At 51.3% G+C, this 16,506-nt stretch overlaps 2 protein-coding genes and 1 long non-coding RNA gene across 3 annotated transcripts in view; 2 read left to right on the top strand and 1 right to left on the bottom strand.

Moving 5' to 3' along the window:
* DRM2 (domains rearranged methyltransferase 2) overlaps positions 1–16,506 on the top strand; it is a 29,357-nt gene that overhangs the window by 8,361 nt on the left and 4,490 nt on the right. The window lies entirely within an intron of this gene.
* On the top strand, positions 71–2,132 carry LOC144702930 (uncharacterized). Its single transcript, XM_078574955.1, has 3 exons — positions 71–1,197; positions 1,603–2,031; positions 2,109–2,132. Exons 1-3 carry the CDS (start codon positions 415–417, stop codon positions 2,130–2,132), a joined length of 1,236 nt encoding a protein of 411 aa, XP_078431081.1. The 5' UTR covers positions 71–414.
* Positions 11,813–12,800, bottom strand: LOC144703124 (uncharacterized). Its single transcript, XR_013581477.1, has 2 exons — positions 12,426–12,800; positions 11,813–12,070 (listed from the first exon to the last, which is right to left on the bottom strand). It is a non-coding gene; the product is annotated as an uncharacterized LOC144703124 (long non-coding RNA).

The following is a 16,506-nucleotide window of genomic DNA, read 5'->3' as shown; positions in this document are numbered from 1 at the left end:
GCAACACTTAATCAAGGAAACACATCGGGAGAACGAAAGCTGGACGAGGAGCTTCCGAGAAGCCATCAAAAGAATAAGAGTCATGGAAGGGGGGAAGCTGAGACACGAAATGCAACATGTCACGAGAATCAGAACAAAGAGCATATACAACAAGTTTGGAGTAAAATGGAGGCACCAAAATTTCTAGGGGACAACGTAGAAGGCTGGGTGCGGGGTATGGAAAGATTCTTTCAGGTTCAAGAAGTACTGATGGAAGATCGGATTGATGTAGCCATGGCTAACCTGGAGGGCGAAGCCTTGCAGTGGTATCTGTGGACCACTGATAAGTATAACTTTGCTGGGTGGAATGACTTCAAGATTCAAAGTGGGAAAAGATTTGATGAAACACCTAGCAGATAATATCAACACCAGTTCATGGATATCAAGCAGACGGGAAAAGTGAAGGAATATCGGAAAGAGTTTGAAAGGCTATCGGTTTACTTACCTCCTATGCCAGAAGATATAATGTACGACATATTTTTGAAGGGATTGAAGACAGAGATACAGACCGAAATGGATATCAAAGAATTGGTGGGACTAAGAAGGCTTATGGATTTGGCACTTAAGACAGAAAAAAGACTTAATGCCCTTTGGCAAGAATGGGAAAGTCATAGTCAAAAAGCGGGGAGACCACCGAACACTGGAGCACGTTATCAGGGAAATTACATCCACCCTGTTACGTCTCAAGGAGCAGGAGGAGGGAGCTATCATCAGAACAAGGTCAAAGTACAAGAAGGCGCTCATGAGGCTCCAGCTTACAGAAGGAAACTGATGTTAACTGGGGAGGAGTTCCAGAAACGCAGAGAGAAAGGCCTCTGTTATAATTGCAATGAAAAATTTGGCCCTGGGCATCGATGCAAGAAAACTTTACAAATCTTGATTGTAAGCGAAGAGGAACAGAATAAATTAGATCCCAACATTAGTGACATTGTGGAGGTCGAAGAAAATGCCATTCCACCTGAGGCACAATTGTTATCAGCACATGTCTCACTAAACTCTGTGTTGGGATGGACTAATCCAAGATCCATTAAGCTGAAAGGAGAATTACAAGGCAAAGATATCACAGTATTAATTGACAGCGGAGCTTCCCATAATTTCCTCCGTGCAGAAATTGTGGAGGAATTCCATTTCAAAAGTGATACCTCAGTACTATTTGAGGTGATATTGGGGAATGGGGAGTCCAATAAAGGTCAACGACTATGTGTGGGAGTCCAGTATACTCTTCAAGGTATTGAGATGACTAGCAATTTCTTGCCGTTCAAGTTGGGAGGAATTGACATGATCTTAGGGATGGCTTGGTTATCATCTTTGGGATGGACTCATATCCACTGGGAGTGACACATTTTAAAGTTCAGAAGAGGCCAAGATGTGGTTACCTTGAAGGGGGACCTGAGCTTGTCCAGGACAGGTATTAAGAACCACTCAGTTGACAAGGAGCTGAAGAAAAGCCAATTATTGATGATTGAATTATATCATCTAGACATGAGTATCAATCTGCCTAAAACAGTCCAAGGTAATGCGCTAGAAGAGAAGCTCAGACAGAAGTTCTCCAGGGTCTTTTAGCCCTTGTCTGAATTACCACCTGTAAGACCTACCGATCATGCCATACAGCTTATACCCCAGGCCCAGCCGATCAACCAGAGGCCGTATAAATACTCATACTTACAGAAGGATGAGATTGAAAAAGTGGTCAGTGAGGTTTTAAAGGCTGAATTCATCAGGCCATCTCATAGTCCTTTTGCAAGTCCAGTCTTATTGGTTAAGAAAAAAGATGAAGGTTGGCGATTTTGTGTAGACTATAGAGCGCTTAACAAAATAACGGTACCCAACCGTTACCCAATTCCAGTGGTAGAAGAATTACTTGATGAACTACATGGTGCAACTATATTTTCAAAGTTAGATCTTAAGTCAGGGTATCATCAGATTAGGATGAAGGAAGAAGATATCCATAAAACTGCATTTAAGACCCATGAGGGACATTATGAGTTTAGAGTCATGCCTTTTGGGCTTATGAATGCCCCAGCAACATTCCAATCACTTATGAAACATCTGTTTCACCCTTTTCTCAGAAAATTTTTGTTACTGTTCTTTGAAGGCATCTTGGTTTATAGCACTTCACTGGAGGATCATGAGAAGCACCTACAGAAGGTTTTTCATGTACTTGCTGAAAACAATCTTCATGTTAATTCCAAAAAGTGCCAATTAGCATGCGAACAACTAGAATTTTTGGGACACTGGATTTCTCAGCAAGGGGTCATGGCCGACAATGGCAAGGTGGACGCAATGTTGAGTTGGCCAACACCTCAAAATATTAAGCAGTTGCGTGGAACTCGCAGCACTCAACCTCATCTTACCATTACGCAGCACTCAACCTCATCTTGTCGTAGATGGGCGAATGAGAGCGCGAGCGCGTGCGCTCGTGGACGGGGGAGAGAGAGCAAACGCGAACGACGCTGCCGTCGTCGCGGGGCTGCTTCGGAGGGAGAGGGGAAGCAAAACGAGGGATTGGCGAGGCTAGAGGGATAGCGACTGAACTCGGCGAGGGAGGTGCAAGAAAGACAGAAGGGCAAAATGAAGCACGGGAAGTGCTGGGAAGAAGGGGAGAGGGGCAAAGAAGGCTACATCATGAGTGGTCGGAAGGTGCGGTTGTTCAGGGAGCTCGGTGGTCGGATGTCATGCGGGGATGGACCTGCTGCGCGGGCAATGAGGCTGCAGAAGATGACGGAGGAATTGAAGACCTACCCGGCGGAGGAAAGGGACGGAGGTGGTTGATGCGGCCGATGGGAGAGGGGGGAGGCAGTGGACTCGTCTGTGACAAGCGCTACCATCACCCAGGCCGGGTTGGGATGACCTGGAACGAGCAGATCGGATGGCTAGGAGGACTATCCAACCAATCCGGTGCCCCCTCGGCTGATCCACGGCAAGATTTCACGGAAAGGACATGGGAAAAAAGAGAGTATGATAGGGGCTATCAAGGAAGCGGAAGGGAAGGAGTCCTAGAGAAAGGGGCAACTGAAGACAAAGGCAGAAGAATACGTCAAAATGCTCTCCAGGGGGGCGGCGGCGGAGTGAGAAGGGGAAAGAATCAGGAACTGGAGCGGAAAGGAGAAGATAGATGGAGGTTCCTTGGCAGGGTCAGAGGAGAGAGAGGAAGCACGGAGAGGCGGAGACGTTCGGGCCAGCCATTGAAGGACCCCTTTGTCGAGCCGTGGAGAGACGTGCAAAAATCTTTGAGGGGCAGGAGAGAGGGAGATAGAAATCACCGGGATGGTTGCGGCCAGCCAGATCAAGAAAATGGGAAAGGAAAAGGAAATGGGGGAGGAGGAAGCTAGTACCCATACGAAGGAGAGAATGAAAAGATATACAGTGAAGTAGAGGACGGTGAAAGGAGGCAGATGGATCAGAGAGGCGCCAAGGGAGAAGGAAAAATTTCTGAATATTGTATTAAACCACTCATAAAGAGAGCGCCGGAATACACCAAGGTTGATCAGCACAAGGGGGTTGAAAGTGGAATACACAAGCTTAAAAGGCAGTGGCGAGCGACAGATCTGGCGAGTGCTAAGAGAGACAGAGGGAACAACATGGCTTCCAACAGACATGGGAAACAAAACAATGAAGGTTCGGAAGAGGACGAAGGCTGGGTGGTTGTAGACCACTGCAGAAGGAGAAACAAGGAGGTACAAAAGGACGAAATATGGAGGTCAAAATATGTTTCAAGTGCCTAAGGCTAGGACACCACGCATGGGAGTGTCAAGGTCCTGTTGTCTGCAGGAACTGTTGAGAGGCAGGCCACAGGCAGGCTAACTGCAGAGAGAGAAACGGATATAAAATTCCCAGAAAGGACAAAGGCGGTCCCGAGACATACTACATTCAGAATGATCAGCTAGAGAGTAGACGAAGCCCGGAAGTACCGGACAGAGTTTTCAGAGAATGCCTATTAGGAGTAGTCAAGAAAGGAACCCCGCATGTGGAGGAAGTTAGACAAGATCTCTGGGAGAAGTGGTCAAATCTGGAGGGAACAGAACTCTGGGAGCTGGAAAACGGGCAATTCTTTATCCGTAGAGCCTCAATGGTGAATTACATCAAAATCAATGGGTGGAAACAACAGATTGGCAAAGATGCGGGGATACAATGGCGGAGAGTTCTCCCGCAGGACGGAGCCTCAAAGGAGACACGAGAGACGGATATACTAGAGGCTCGGGATATTCCGGTGGGATACAGAACCAGGCCGGTGCTGGAAATGTTGATTAAACAGTTTGGTAAACTTCGCAATATCATCTCAACCGGACTTGTAGCCGGCGATCCAAATTGTGTGATAATGGAGGTGGAAAGGCTCAAGGGGGCAATAATTCCACCTGTGGTCAGATTATGGGTTCCGAGGGGATCTTTTGAGATCAGGCTGGCAACGAGGCCGCCACCAACCCCACCAATTGCAGGACCAAGCAGGGAAGTGACTGGAGCCGACAAGAAGTACACAAAGCCAGAAAAGCAAGCCCACGCAGCAGGTGAAGGGAGTATTAAAGAAAGCCGCGATCGAAACAAAACAACACAAGACACTATTATGCCGCCAGAAGGGGAAGAAGGGAGGCAAGGGGACAGTAATAGCTCAGGTCGAAGCGAGCAGTCGACAATAGAGGTGATAATTCCAAGCCTGGAACAGAGCACAAAAAGAAACACAATCATGAGTCAGAGGCCTTCGGAAAAGAGTGCAGTAGTGAGAACGGAGGAACATGAAGTAAAGATGAACAAGGTTAGTACAGAAATACAACCGACACAGACAAAAGAAGGGGGCAGCTCAGGAGCCAGTATGGTATAGGCGGAAGAAGACAGAATTGAAGCAGGATAAGGGGGTCGTGAGGTGGATGAAGGCCGGAAAAAGTGGCCGTTGGAATTAATGGCAGGGGAAATGATGAAGAACTCCATGAGGAGCAAAGCACAAAAACTTGCAACAGATTCGAGAGCACAAGACGTGGAGAGGACGGCCACGATAATGATAGACACCACCGACAGTACAATAGACGGAGAAGGGGACCCAATTTTGAATAAGCAGATAGAAGAGGTTGCGGTGGAAGTGGGACTGCAGCGTACACAGGGGGGGAGAGGGGAACCAAACAGTCAGCCATGAAGTATCTCTCATGGAACGTACGAGGGCTCCGCGATGAGCGGAGAAGAGGGATAATCAGAAGCTATTTGATGGAGTGGGGTGTCACAATAGCCTGTTTGCAGGAAACAATGTTGGAAAGCTGTGAAGCAAGAGTGTGGAACACAGTAGGTCAAGGTTGTCTCGAGGGATTTCTGGCGATAAATGCTGTTGGAAGATCAGGGGGGGTGGTGGTAGCCTGGAATGACACAGTGCTTTCGAAAGTAGAGACATGGGCGGGGGCGGCGACAGCAGCGGTCAAACTAAGAAGGACAAGCGATGATTTTGAAATGGTAATAGCCTCAGTGTATGGGGCAGCAAATCCAGCAGGAAGAAGTGGGCTATGGGAGGAGCTGGCAGAGGTGAGCTCTAAATTTCAAGGACTACCAATACTGATGGGGGGAGATTTCAACGTGACATTAGAGGCAGGAGACAGACCAAATGGCAGGGGAGGCCTAGAGAATGACTCATCAAATTTCTGGTCACTCATTGCAGAAGCACAGATGCAAGAAATGGGGCCCGTGGATTGTACTTACACATGGAGGAGCATGGCAGGTGGAGGGAGAAAATCCAGACTTGACAGGTTCCTATGCTCAGTAGAGTTGGCGGAGAAATTCCCAAATGCAGACGTAAGAGCGCGGCCAAGGCCGTTATCAGATCACACACCCATAGTATGGGCAACGAATGAAGGTCACAGACGGGCTACATACTTTAAATTGGATAGATGGTGGTTTCATGAGGACAAGTTCAAAGAGACGATAGAGAAGACATGGTTGGCAATCCACAAAGCAGGGTCGTACATAGAGACACTGGCTGAGAGAGTGAAAGGTCTATGCCAACATTTGATGGGTTACTGCCACCAAGTCTGGGAAAATAGGAAGAAGAAGAGGAATGAGGCCCTGGCTAGGATACAGCAACTGGATGAGTTGGAGGACACTAGAAACCTAGAGGGAGATGAGGCCGGGGAACGCAAGAAATGGCAGGGTGTGGTTGCCGAGGAAGACAGGAAATTGGAGATGGACTGGAGACAGAGATCAAGACAATTGTGGCTTCGGGAAGGCGACGCGAACACACGATTTTTTCACCTTGTGGCAAATGGCAGGAGGCGAAGTAACCAGATTTTGAAGATAAAAGCGGAAAATCAGATACACATAGGAGCGCAGGCAGTGGGACGAGCCATAGCAGATCATTTCAGATCTTTCTACAAAAAAGGGAAAAAGAGCAGATGGAAGTGGTGTGGAAGGGGGGCACGGAAGGTGAGTCGGGAGCATCAAGTGGAACTGACTCGACCTTTCTCTGAAGAGGAGGTGAAGGCAGCAATTACGGGGCTGAACGGAGAGGGAGCTCCAGGACCTGATGGCATCCCAGTGTTTTTTTACAAGGAATGCTGGGATTGGGTAGGGTCGGATGTGATGGCCACGATTGATGACTTCCGAGAAGGTTGAGGAAACATGGAGAAGATCAACAGGTCCCATCTACTCCTTCTGCCGAAATACCAAGGGGCGGAAAAAATCGAAGATTTTCGTCCCATCTCTTTGTCAAATTCAATCTATCTGATTATTGCGAAGGTGCTCGCAAATAGACTCAGGGCAAGGATAGGAGAGTTGATTGAACCGGCGCAATCAGCCTTCATCCCCGGAAGGCTACTAATGGACAGTGCAGTAACAGCAGGAGAAATATTGGCAGCATGGAAGCGGAAAGGAACCAAGGGATTCATGTGGAAGGTCGACTTTGCAAAGGCATATGACACAATTGATTGGGAGTTCCTGTGGGCCTCCATGAAGAGAAGGGGGTTCCCTAAAGAATGGATAAGGTGGGTGAAAAAATGCATCACCACACACTCTTGCACGGTGTTGATAAAGGAACCAAGGGATTCATGTGGAAGGTCGACTTTGCAAAGGCATATGACACAATTGATTGGGAGTTCCTGTGGGCCTCCATGAAGAGAAGGGGGTTCCCTAAAGAATGGATAAGGTGGGTGAAAAAATGCATCACCACACACTCTTGCACGGTGTTGATAAACGGACGACCAGAAGGAGGCCGTATTCAACCACAAAGAGGTGTGAGACAAGGATGTCCTTTGGCACCACTACTGTTCGTCCTGGCGGTTGACGCACTTGCAGTTTGTACTGACCAGGCATGTGCAAAGGGACTGCTGTGAGGATACCAAATGTCGGAGCAAGGGCTTAGAATCCCACTACTCCAATATGCTGACGACACCACCTTCTTTATCGAAGGGTCAGCGAGAGAAGCGAGAAATTTATCCATACTAATTGACCTGTTCGCAGATTTCTCAGGACTCCAAATAAACAGAAGCAAATCTGCATTGATGTGTAATGGGCTATCGTCGGAAGAGGAGACACAATGCACAATGATATTGAGAACGCCGCTTGGGAGTCTGCCGATGCGTTATCTGGGCTTACCATTGACGAAGGGCAGGCTGACGAGAACAGATTGGCAACCGGTCATTGGAAAAGTGGAAAGACGGCTAGAGGGGTGGCAGACAAAGGTGTTATCGAGAGGGGGCAGATTGGTACTGTTGAGGTCTGTATTATCATCCATTCCGCTCATTTACCTCTCAGTTTTCAAGATGCCAACTGGAGTCGGGAAGAGAATAGAAGGCATGATGAGGCGGTTTTTATGGAAAGGATCAGGAGTAGAACAGATCAGGGGACTCGCAATGGTGGCCTGGGATAAAGTGTGCCGGCCCATCAAAATGGGAGGGCTGGGGGTGTTACATATGCAAAGTATGAATGTGGCTCTACTAACCAAATGGGTGGAGATCTTGTCACCAAAGTACTCCAAGACAGCTATGGAAAGGGGCTGAACTAGGGGAAAAAGGCAGAGCCGGTACACGGAGCATCGCCTTTCTGGCAAGGCCTTCGCCGGATCTTCCCTAGAGTACAAGGTTTTTTCTCTGCCAAGTTAGGCGATGGGGCGACTTTTCAATTCTGGAGTGGTGCATGGTCGCCACGAGGAAACTTAAGCGAAACATTCCCCCTACTACACGCACTTGCACGTGAGAAAAAAGCCCGGGTTAGAGATTGATGGGATGGAGTGTGGAACCCGATCATCCTGGGGACGTTATCAGACCAGCGGATGGCTGAATTAATGAGCATGCAGCAATCTTAAATCCATTTACGAACAAAGGAGGGCGAACAGGATAGCTGGGTATGGGCAAATGGCCCATTCTCAGTCAAGCAGGCTTATTTGAAGTTTCGGACGGGGCGAGAGGAAGACACGTCACTGATCAGGGCCTGCAGGTTCATATGGCAACAAAAAGTCCCCCTGAAGGTGAGGTTTTTTGGATGGCTCCTGGCACGAAAAAGTCTCATGACAAGAGCCTTTCGCAGAAGACTATATCCAGATGCGGAGTCGCGCTGCGTGCTCTGCTTGACTGGTGAAGAAGATGCAACCACCTGTTCTTCGAGTGCGAGTTTGCGCGCACGATTTGGGCCAGCCAGAGTCTGACAAAGATAAAGGTGACTTCGGAAAGGGCTTTCTGGGAATCGATACAGAATTTCAGAGGCAGAGGAAACGGAGAACGCTGCCGAGCAATGTCGGTTCTGTGGGCCATTTGGCTGCACAGAAACGATGTGGTGTTCAGGGGAAGAGCGGTTTCTACGGCAGGAGCTATACATGAAGTGGAAGGAATTCAGGCAGCGTGGCTGCTGCGACCGACAGGAGGAGGGGGGTGATTTTGTTGGGGCCAAATCGTAAAGGGAGGAGGGTGTAAGGGGTCTTTGGGGAGTCCACCGAGTTTTTCGTAAAGGGAGGAGGGTGCTAGGGCTTGGAGGAAGGAGAGGAAATGAATTCCTTAACTAGAATGTACATGAGGAGGGGTATATATACCCTAGGAGAGAGAGAGGAGAGAATATGAGTTAGTGATAAGTGAGGGAGCCTAGTGGGTTTATAGAACATGACCCACTAGGAGAGGCCGCGCACTAACAGCCCCATAGCGCAGGTATGGATGTCATCCATGCCAAGCTTGGAGGTAGCACTGAACAAGGAGAGGATTTGATAATCCCTTCGTGAGAACATCGCCGCCTGGTCGGATGACGGCACGAAGACAAGTCGAACAAGCTCGCCCATCCGCTCCTTGAAGAAGTAGCGGTTGATCTCCATGTGCTTGATGCGACCCGTCTGGCCCGGATTTTGAGCCAAGGCAATAGCCGATTTGTTGTCACAATAAAAGTGGATCGGACGGGTGTACTCGACGCGGAGTTCGCGGAGCACCCCGTGAATCCACTGAGCCTCAGAGGCCCCATCCGCAAGTGCCCGGTATTCCGCCTCTGCACTCGAACGGGAGACACGATCCTGCTTGCTGCTTTTCCAGCTCACAAGGCCCCCGAAGACAAAGATGCAAAGACCGGTGGTAGACCGGTAGTCCACAGTCGAGCCTGCATAGTCAGCGTCTGTATATACCTTTACTGTCGGCTCTGAGCTCCGGGGGAAGAGTAAACCCTTCCCGGGACAGCCCTTCAGGTACGCGAGCACCCGGTGAGCTGCCTGACGATGAATCTCATGCGGAGCATGCATGAACTGACTGAGAAGGCTAACTGCATAGCTGATGTCGGGACGCGTGTGGGTCAGATAGAGAAGTTTCCCCACCAACTGCTGATATTGATGGGTGCTGACCGGCGGAGAGTCACCCCCGGCGCCCAACTTGACGTTGGGGTCGATGGGGGTCTTCACAGGAGCACATTCGGTCATACCCGTCAAAGTCAGCAGGTCCACCGTATATTTCTGCTGGCTGATGAAGATACCACGAGCCGAGTGGGCCACCTCGAGCCCCAAGAAGTACCGGAGCTGACCAAGGGCCTTGATCTCGAACTCGCGGGCAAGGGAGCGGCTGAGGCGTGAAGCTTCGGCAGTGTCCGACCCGGTGATCAGGATCTCGTCCACATAAACGACCAGGATAGCGACCCCGGCCGGGCCGTGACGGAAGAAGAGAGTGGCTTCCCCATTGCTCTGGGTGTACCCTTCGGCGCGCATGACGGAGCTGAAGCGGCCGAACCACATCCGCGGTGACTGCTTCAGTCCATACAAGGACTTCCGCAGTCGGCAGACGGTCCCCGGAGGCCCGAGAGGGTTGACCGGAGGATGATGCATGTAGACCTCCTCGGTAAGATCGCCATGAAGGAAGGCGTTCTTAACGTCGAACTGGCGAATCAACCACCCATGATGAGCGGCCAGCGCCAGGAGGAGGCGGACGGTGTCCATCTTCGCGACCGGAGAAAACGTCTCGAAGTAGTCGACGCCGTAAGACTGAGTGAAGCCACGAGCCACGAGCCGCGATTTGCGGCGTTCCAAGGAGCCATCGGCGTTGTGCTTGGGGGTGTGAACCCACTTGCAAGAGACGGCCGTCTTCCCGGGTGGGAGAGGAACCACATCCCACGTGTGGTTTTTGAGCAAGGCGCGCATCTCCTCATCCATCGCCGCTTTCCAATGAGGACAAGCGATAGCATCGGTTAAGCGGCGTGGAACGAAGACAGAGTCGATGCGGGTCAAAAACAGGCGGTAGGGAGTACTCAACCTGGCGAAGGAGCGATAGTGAGAGAGAGGGGTAAAGGGAGTGCGGGTGCACTGGCGGACCCTTTACGCAGCGATAGGCAAGTCAGGAGTCATCGTCAGCAGGAGAAGAAGACGACTTCGGAAATGGCTGGCGGAAGAGAGGAAGGCGAGGACTCAGCAGACGGGAGGAGCGGGAGCAGGAGGCGAGGATTCGGGGGAGGAAGATAATGGAGTAGGCGCAATGGGTGAGGAAGGAAGGCCGACCGGTGGAGGAGAAGAAGAGGAGGGTGGAACGACTGTGGGAGGAGAGACGACGGTGGGAGGAAAGGGAGCAGCGGGCTCCAGAACCAGATCCGGCTCCAAGGGGGGGGCCGGAGGAGATGTGGGAGAGAAGAAGGGTTGAAATTCAAAGAAGGTGACATTGGCGGAGACGAAAAACCGACGAGAAGAGGGATGAAAGCATTTATACCCTTTCTGAAGCGAAGAGTAGCCAACAAAGACGCATTTGAGCGCCGGGCATCCAGCCGACAGGGAGGGCGTCGTGTCATGAACATATGCCGTGCAGCCAAAGACGCGGGAAGAAGGTGAGTGCGGAGCTGCGGGAAAGGCAGCCGACAACCGGTCAAGCGGAGGGCTGAACTGGAGGGTCGGGGTGGGCAGCCGGTTGATGAGATGAGTACTCGTCAGAACGGCTTCCCCCCAATAAGTCCACGGGACGTGGTAGTCCAGCAGGAGAGTGCGGGCAGTCGACGTGACATACCCAATACGCCGCTCGGCAAGGCCATTCTGCTCGGGCGTCGCCACGCAAGACGCCTCGTGGAGAATCCATGGGCGGTGAAATACGAGGTCAACTCCTGGTTGACGAGTCCCGCGCATTGTCGGACCGGAACCGCTGAATAGTCCGCCAAACTGAGTCTGAAGCATGGTGCAGAAGGCTTGAACAGTCGAGGAGACGGCGCTCTTGGACGGCAACAAGTAGGTCCACGTGTAACGGGTGGCCTCATCAACAAAGATCAAGAACCACCGGTGTCCCTTCAGGCTGGCCTGTCGCGACGGACCCCATACATCGCTATGAATGCGATATAAGGGAACATCACTGTGAGAAGTCGACGGAGGGAAGGAGGCCCGGCGATGCTTCGCCAGTTTGCATGCATCACAAACAACAGAAGAGAGGTCCAAGCCAGTACACAATGTCGGAAAAAGTCTTTTCAAAACATGGAAAGACGGATGCCCGAGCCGCTGGTGAGTGAGTAGAAGCCGCTGCCGGCGCTGGTCCTCGACCGTCAACAAGCACCGCTGCACCGGGGTCCCCGACCGCCCCCTCTCGTCCAACAGCAGTAGGCCATCCGAGCGCCTAATTCGCAAAGTCTTCCCCACCTTGTCAGTCAAAAAGATCCCATCAGACTGAATGTGGAACGAGCAATGGACCGCATCGACGAGTCGCTGCGGTGACATAAGTAAGGTCTGAAGGGACGGAACATGAAGGACGCCAGAATGATACCAAGGCCATCCACATGGATCGACCCGATACCAGTCACGCCGGTCGCCCCCACCCGCCGTGTGGACAGCTCGACCACCAAGGTGCCGTCAGAGGACAGAAACCGGTGGTTGAACGGGTCATATGCTCTGTGGCCCCAGTATCAAGCACCCAGGTGATATCCAAACGGCGAAGGAGCTTGGAGGGCCGAGTGTCCACAATACCACTGATCTGACTTGGGAAGGAAGAACGCACCGAAATCACTGAAGTGATCCACGGTAGGCTGCGAAGAAGACCCGGTCTGCAGGGCAGCCAGCTGGGAGCTGAGACGGGCAAGTTCGGCAGTCAGCTGGTCATTAGTCATGGCTGGATGGCTGGAGCTAGAGGGCGACGGGGCCGGTGCCTGGGCAAGATGGGCTCTGGCTTTGCGGGACCGGCGAGACGACGAGGCAGGAGCTGATGACGACGAGGGGGCGACCTCCGGATCCCGGGTACTGTCCAAAAATTTCTTGATGCACCGGGCCTCAAGATGATTCGGCTTGCCGCAGTAGGAGCAAACCACCGGTGCCCGAGAGCCCGAAGAAGGCTTGGGCAGCAAGGGAGGTTGCTCCGTAGGGCGGGACAGGAGGGCAGCACTCGCCGGGGACTCGGCAGGCAGGTCCAGCAGCGGGCGTTGACGGCGAAGGCTGCTTTCAACCTCCGTCAACTCCTTAACCAGACCATCAAGTCCGAAAGAGGAGTCTGGGAGTGAAGAGCCCGGCGCCTGACATCCGCATATTCGGATTCAGCTTGTCGAGAAATGACATGTAGCGGAGCTTGAGAGCATGGCGGCGGTCGACGCAATTCGGATCCCCCACCGGCATGTAATAGTCCACCTCGCGCCACAGGGCTTGGTGGGCAAGGCTATAGTCCATAATGGACATGGTGCCATGTCGGAGTACACTCGCCCGCTCGGCCAAAGTAAAGATCTTCCAGTCATCAGCATCATGCCCGCAGTAGCGGCAGCGTGCTCCCAGATCTCCAGCGAGTCGTCAGGTGGAGGAACTTGTCATAGACCTCCCGAGAGAGAGTGTGAGTCAAGAGCCAGGAGTGGACGAAGTACTGCTCGGCACTCCATGCCGGGAAATGCGGGTCCGTGACGGGGAGGGGCTGGCAGGTGAGATGTTTCTGGAGCAGACGGCCGCGCAGAGTGTACTCGACGAACTTCAGCCACGACATCAAGGTCGGAGCACTGAGACGGCAGTTATCCGGAGCCGGAGGGAGAGGAGCACCGATTTTGGCGACGGAGTTCCCGGGCAAAGTCAGCCGCGGTGAAATCTGCTTGGGTTGACGCCGGGCGGTGGATGCAGACGGATCACTGCCCATGCTGGAGGTAGTCGACATGACGGCAAACAGCAGCAGCGCAGCGAACGGCGAAGAACGAACACGGTCCGAACACGGGAGACAGTTGCTTGCGGGCGGCGGCTATGGGGAGCGCTCGCGGCGGGCGCTGCTCGCGGGCGGCTGCTTGCGGCGGCGGCTTATGGCGGCGCTCGTGCGGCGCTGCTCGCGGCGCTGCTCGCGGGTGGCTGCTTGCGGCGGCGGCTTGCGGCGGGCGCGCTCGTGCGGCGCTGCTTGCGGCGCTGCTCGCGGCGGCTGCTTGCAGGCGGCGGCGCTGCGCGGGCGGCTGCTGCGGCGGCGGCTGCGGCGGCGGCGCGCGGCGGCTGCTGCGGCGGCTGCTTGCGGGCGGCTGCTTGCGGGCGGCGGCGCTGCTCGCGGGCGGCTGCTTGCGGGCGGCTGCTTGCGGGCGGCAAGGAGAAGATTGAGAGGGTGATGGTGAAGAAGAAGAAGAAGAAGAAGAAGAAGAAGAAGAAGAAGAAGAAGCCCGCACACAGGCTTAGGGCTAGAGATGGGGATCAAGAGCTTGGCTCTGATACCATGTTGAACTCCATGCTAGGGCTTGGAGGAAGGAGAGGAAATGAATTCCTTAACTAGAATGTACATGAGGAGGGGTATATATACCCTAGGAGAGAGAGAGGAGAGAATATGAGTTAGTGATAAGTGAGGGAGCCTAGTGGGTTTATAGAACATGACCCACTAGGAGAGGCCTCTCACTAACAGTCACCCCTTTTCGTAGTTCAAAAAAAAAAAAAAATTAAGCAGTTGCGTGGATTTTTGGGATTAACCGGTTACTATCGGAGATTAGTCGTGAACTATTCTTTGAAAGCAGCACCCCTAACAGCATTATTAAAGAAGGATGCGTTTGCTTGGAATGATGATGCACATACAGCATTTGAGTTACTTCAAAAAGCCATGAGCTCCACTCCAGTCCTTGCATTACCAAATTTTGAGCTACCTTTTGTTATTGAAACTGATGCTTCAGGGATCCGGGGGGGGTGCCGTCCTCTTGCAGAATGGACAACCCATAGCCTATTACAGCCAAGTTCTTCCTAAAAGAAGTCAGATTAAGTCAGCATACGAAAGAGAGTTGATGGCCATTGTTTTGTCAGTTCAGAAGTGGCGTCACTATTTGACCCATATGCCTTTTATTATTATAACAGAGCAGTACAGTCTTAAATATCTGTTATGCCAGAAGCAGATTCAAGAACCTTATAGTAAATGGGCCTACAAACTACTGGGTTTCAATTTTGAGATTGAGTACAAACCGGGTAAGAGTACTATAGTAGCAGATGCTTTATCCCACGCTCCAATACACTCAGAAATCCAGTCTTTGCACATATCTCGACTGCAACTGTTAGATCACTCCATTCAGAAAGAGATTTCTCAAGACCCAAAGTTTCAGAAGTAATTAGAGAAGTAACACTCAGCCCGCTATCGCATCCCAAATTCAAGCTTCACCAGGGTACATTATTGTATAAGGGCAGATTGGTGCTAGTGGAGAATTCATCATTATTACCCAAAGTATTACAAACATACCATGATTCAGCATCTGGGGGACATACAGGCTGCAGAAGAACTTATTAGAGAATTGCTCAGGATTTGTATTGGCCACACATGAAAGATCACATCGAAATATATGTTAGCCAATGTCACACATTCCAGGTTAATAAGATATCATCCCTATCACCGGCAGGGTTATTACAACCTCTACCCATTCTGGAGCAAATATGGGAAGATATATCCCTGGACTTTATCGAAGGTCTGCCCACTTCACAAGGGTTTAGTTGCATTATGGTTGTTGTAGACAGAATGAGCAAATTTAGTCACTTCCTACCCATGAAACATCCGTTCACAGCTGTTGGGGTGGCAGATCTATTTGTAAGAGAAATTGTGCATTTACATAGAATACTTTCATCCATTGTGTCTGATAGAGACAATTTTTACTAGCACCTTCTGGAAGGAATTATTTCACCTCCAAGGTACCACGCTACGTATGAGCTCATCATACCATCCGCAAACGGATGGTCGAACAGAAGTGGTAAACAGATGCTTGGAAGGTTATTTTGTTAGGACTCTGCTACAAGTATACCGAAGAAAGCCCCGTGGGCCACCTCTGGACTCGCAACTGGCAACAGCGCCCATTAGGGCGGAAGGCACGGGAGGGGAAACCCCTTTAAGGGGAGGGATCAGGGAGGAAAACGATGGCAAAAAATAGGTACTTCTTTTCTCTCTCCCTCGTCTTCTTCCCCCTCTCCTTCCTCTCTCCTGACACTCCCCTGACCTAACTGGTTTCTCTCCTTGCCTCGGCCTTTCCCCTCCTATCAGGCTCTCGAACTTCCAACGAACAGGCTACGACCAGACAGACAGCTGATTCAAGGCGACGCTCCTGCTTCCTTGATCTGAAATCTCTCCCCCGTTGATTCTCTTTATCTAGCTCTCCCCTGTTTCCTGAACCGCTGGGTTGGACCAAGAGCTATTTTGTTGAATCGATTTCCCATCTTCCCCTTAACTTTTGTCTGCGAGACCAGGGTTCTATCATATTTTCACTGCTTTGCATCCAAAACACTGGGCTGAGTTCTCCTACAATACTGCATTTCATTCGTCTATCCAGATGGCCCCGTTCAAGGCTCTGTATGTGAGAGATCCCCCCAAACTGTTACGTTATGGTTCCCCAGCGTCGCCCGTCGAGTCAGTAGATGCATTGTTAAAAGAAAGGAACGACACCCTGAGATTACTGAGGCACAACTTACTAGCAGCACAAACCAGCATGAAGTGTCAAGCTGATAGTTACAGGAGAGACTTAGAGTTGAAAGTGGGTGATCAAGAGTATTCGCGGATACGACCATACCGAATGAAATCTCTTGCTACGAGAGTGAATGAGAAATTATCTCCGAAATACTTTTGTACCTTCAAAGTGGTACAAAGAATTGGACCTGTCGCCTACAAGTTAGAGCTT

Source organism: Wolffia australiana, chromosome 5, assembly GCF_029677425.1.
Source record: "Wolffia australiana isolate 7733 chromosome 5, ASM2967742v1".
Lineage (NCBI taxonomy): Eukaryota > Viridiplantae > Streptophyta > Magnoliopsida > Alismatales > Araceae > Wolffia > Wolffia australiana.
Note: the sequence above shows the minus strand (reverse complement) of the source record. Positions and strands in the feature narration are given on the sequence as shown.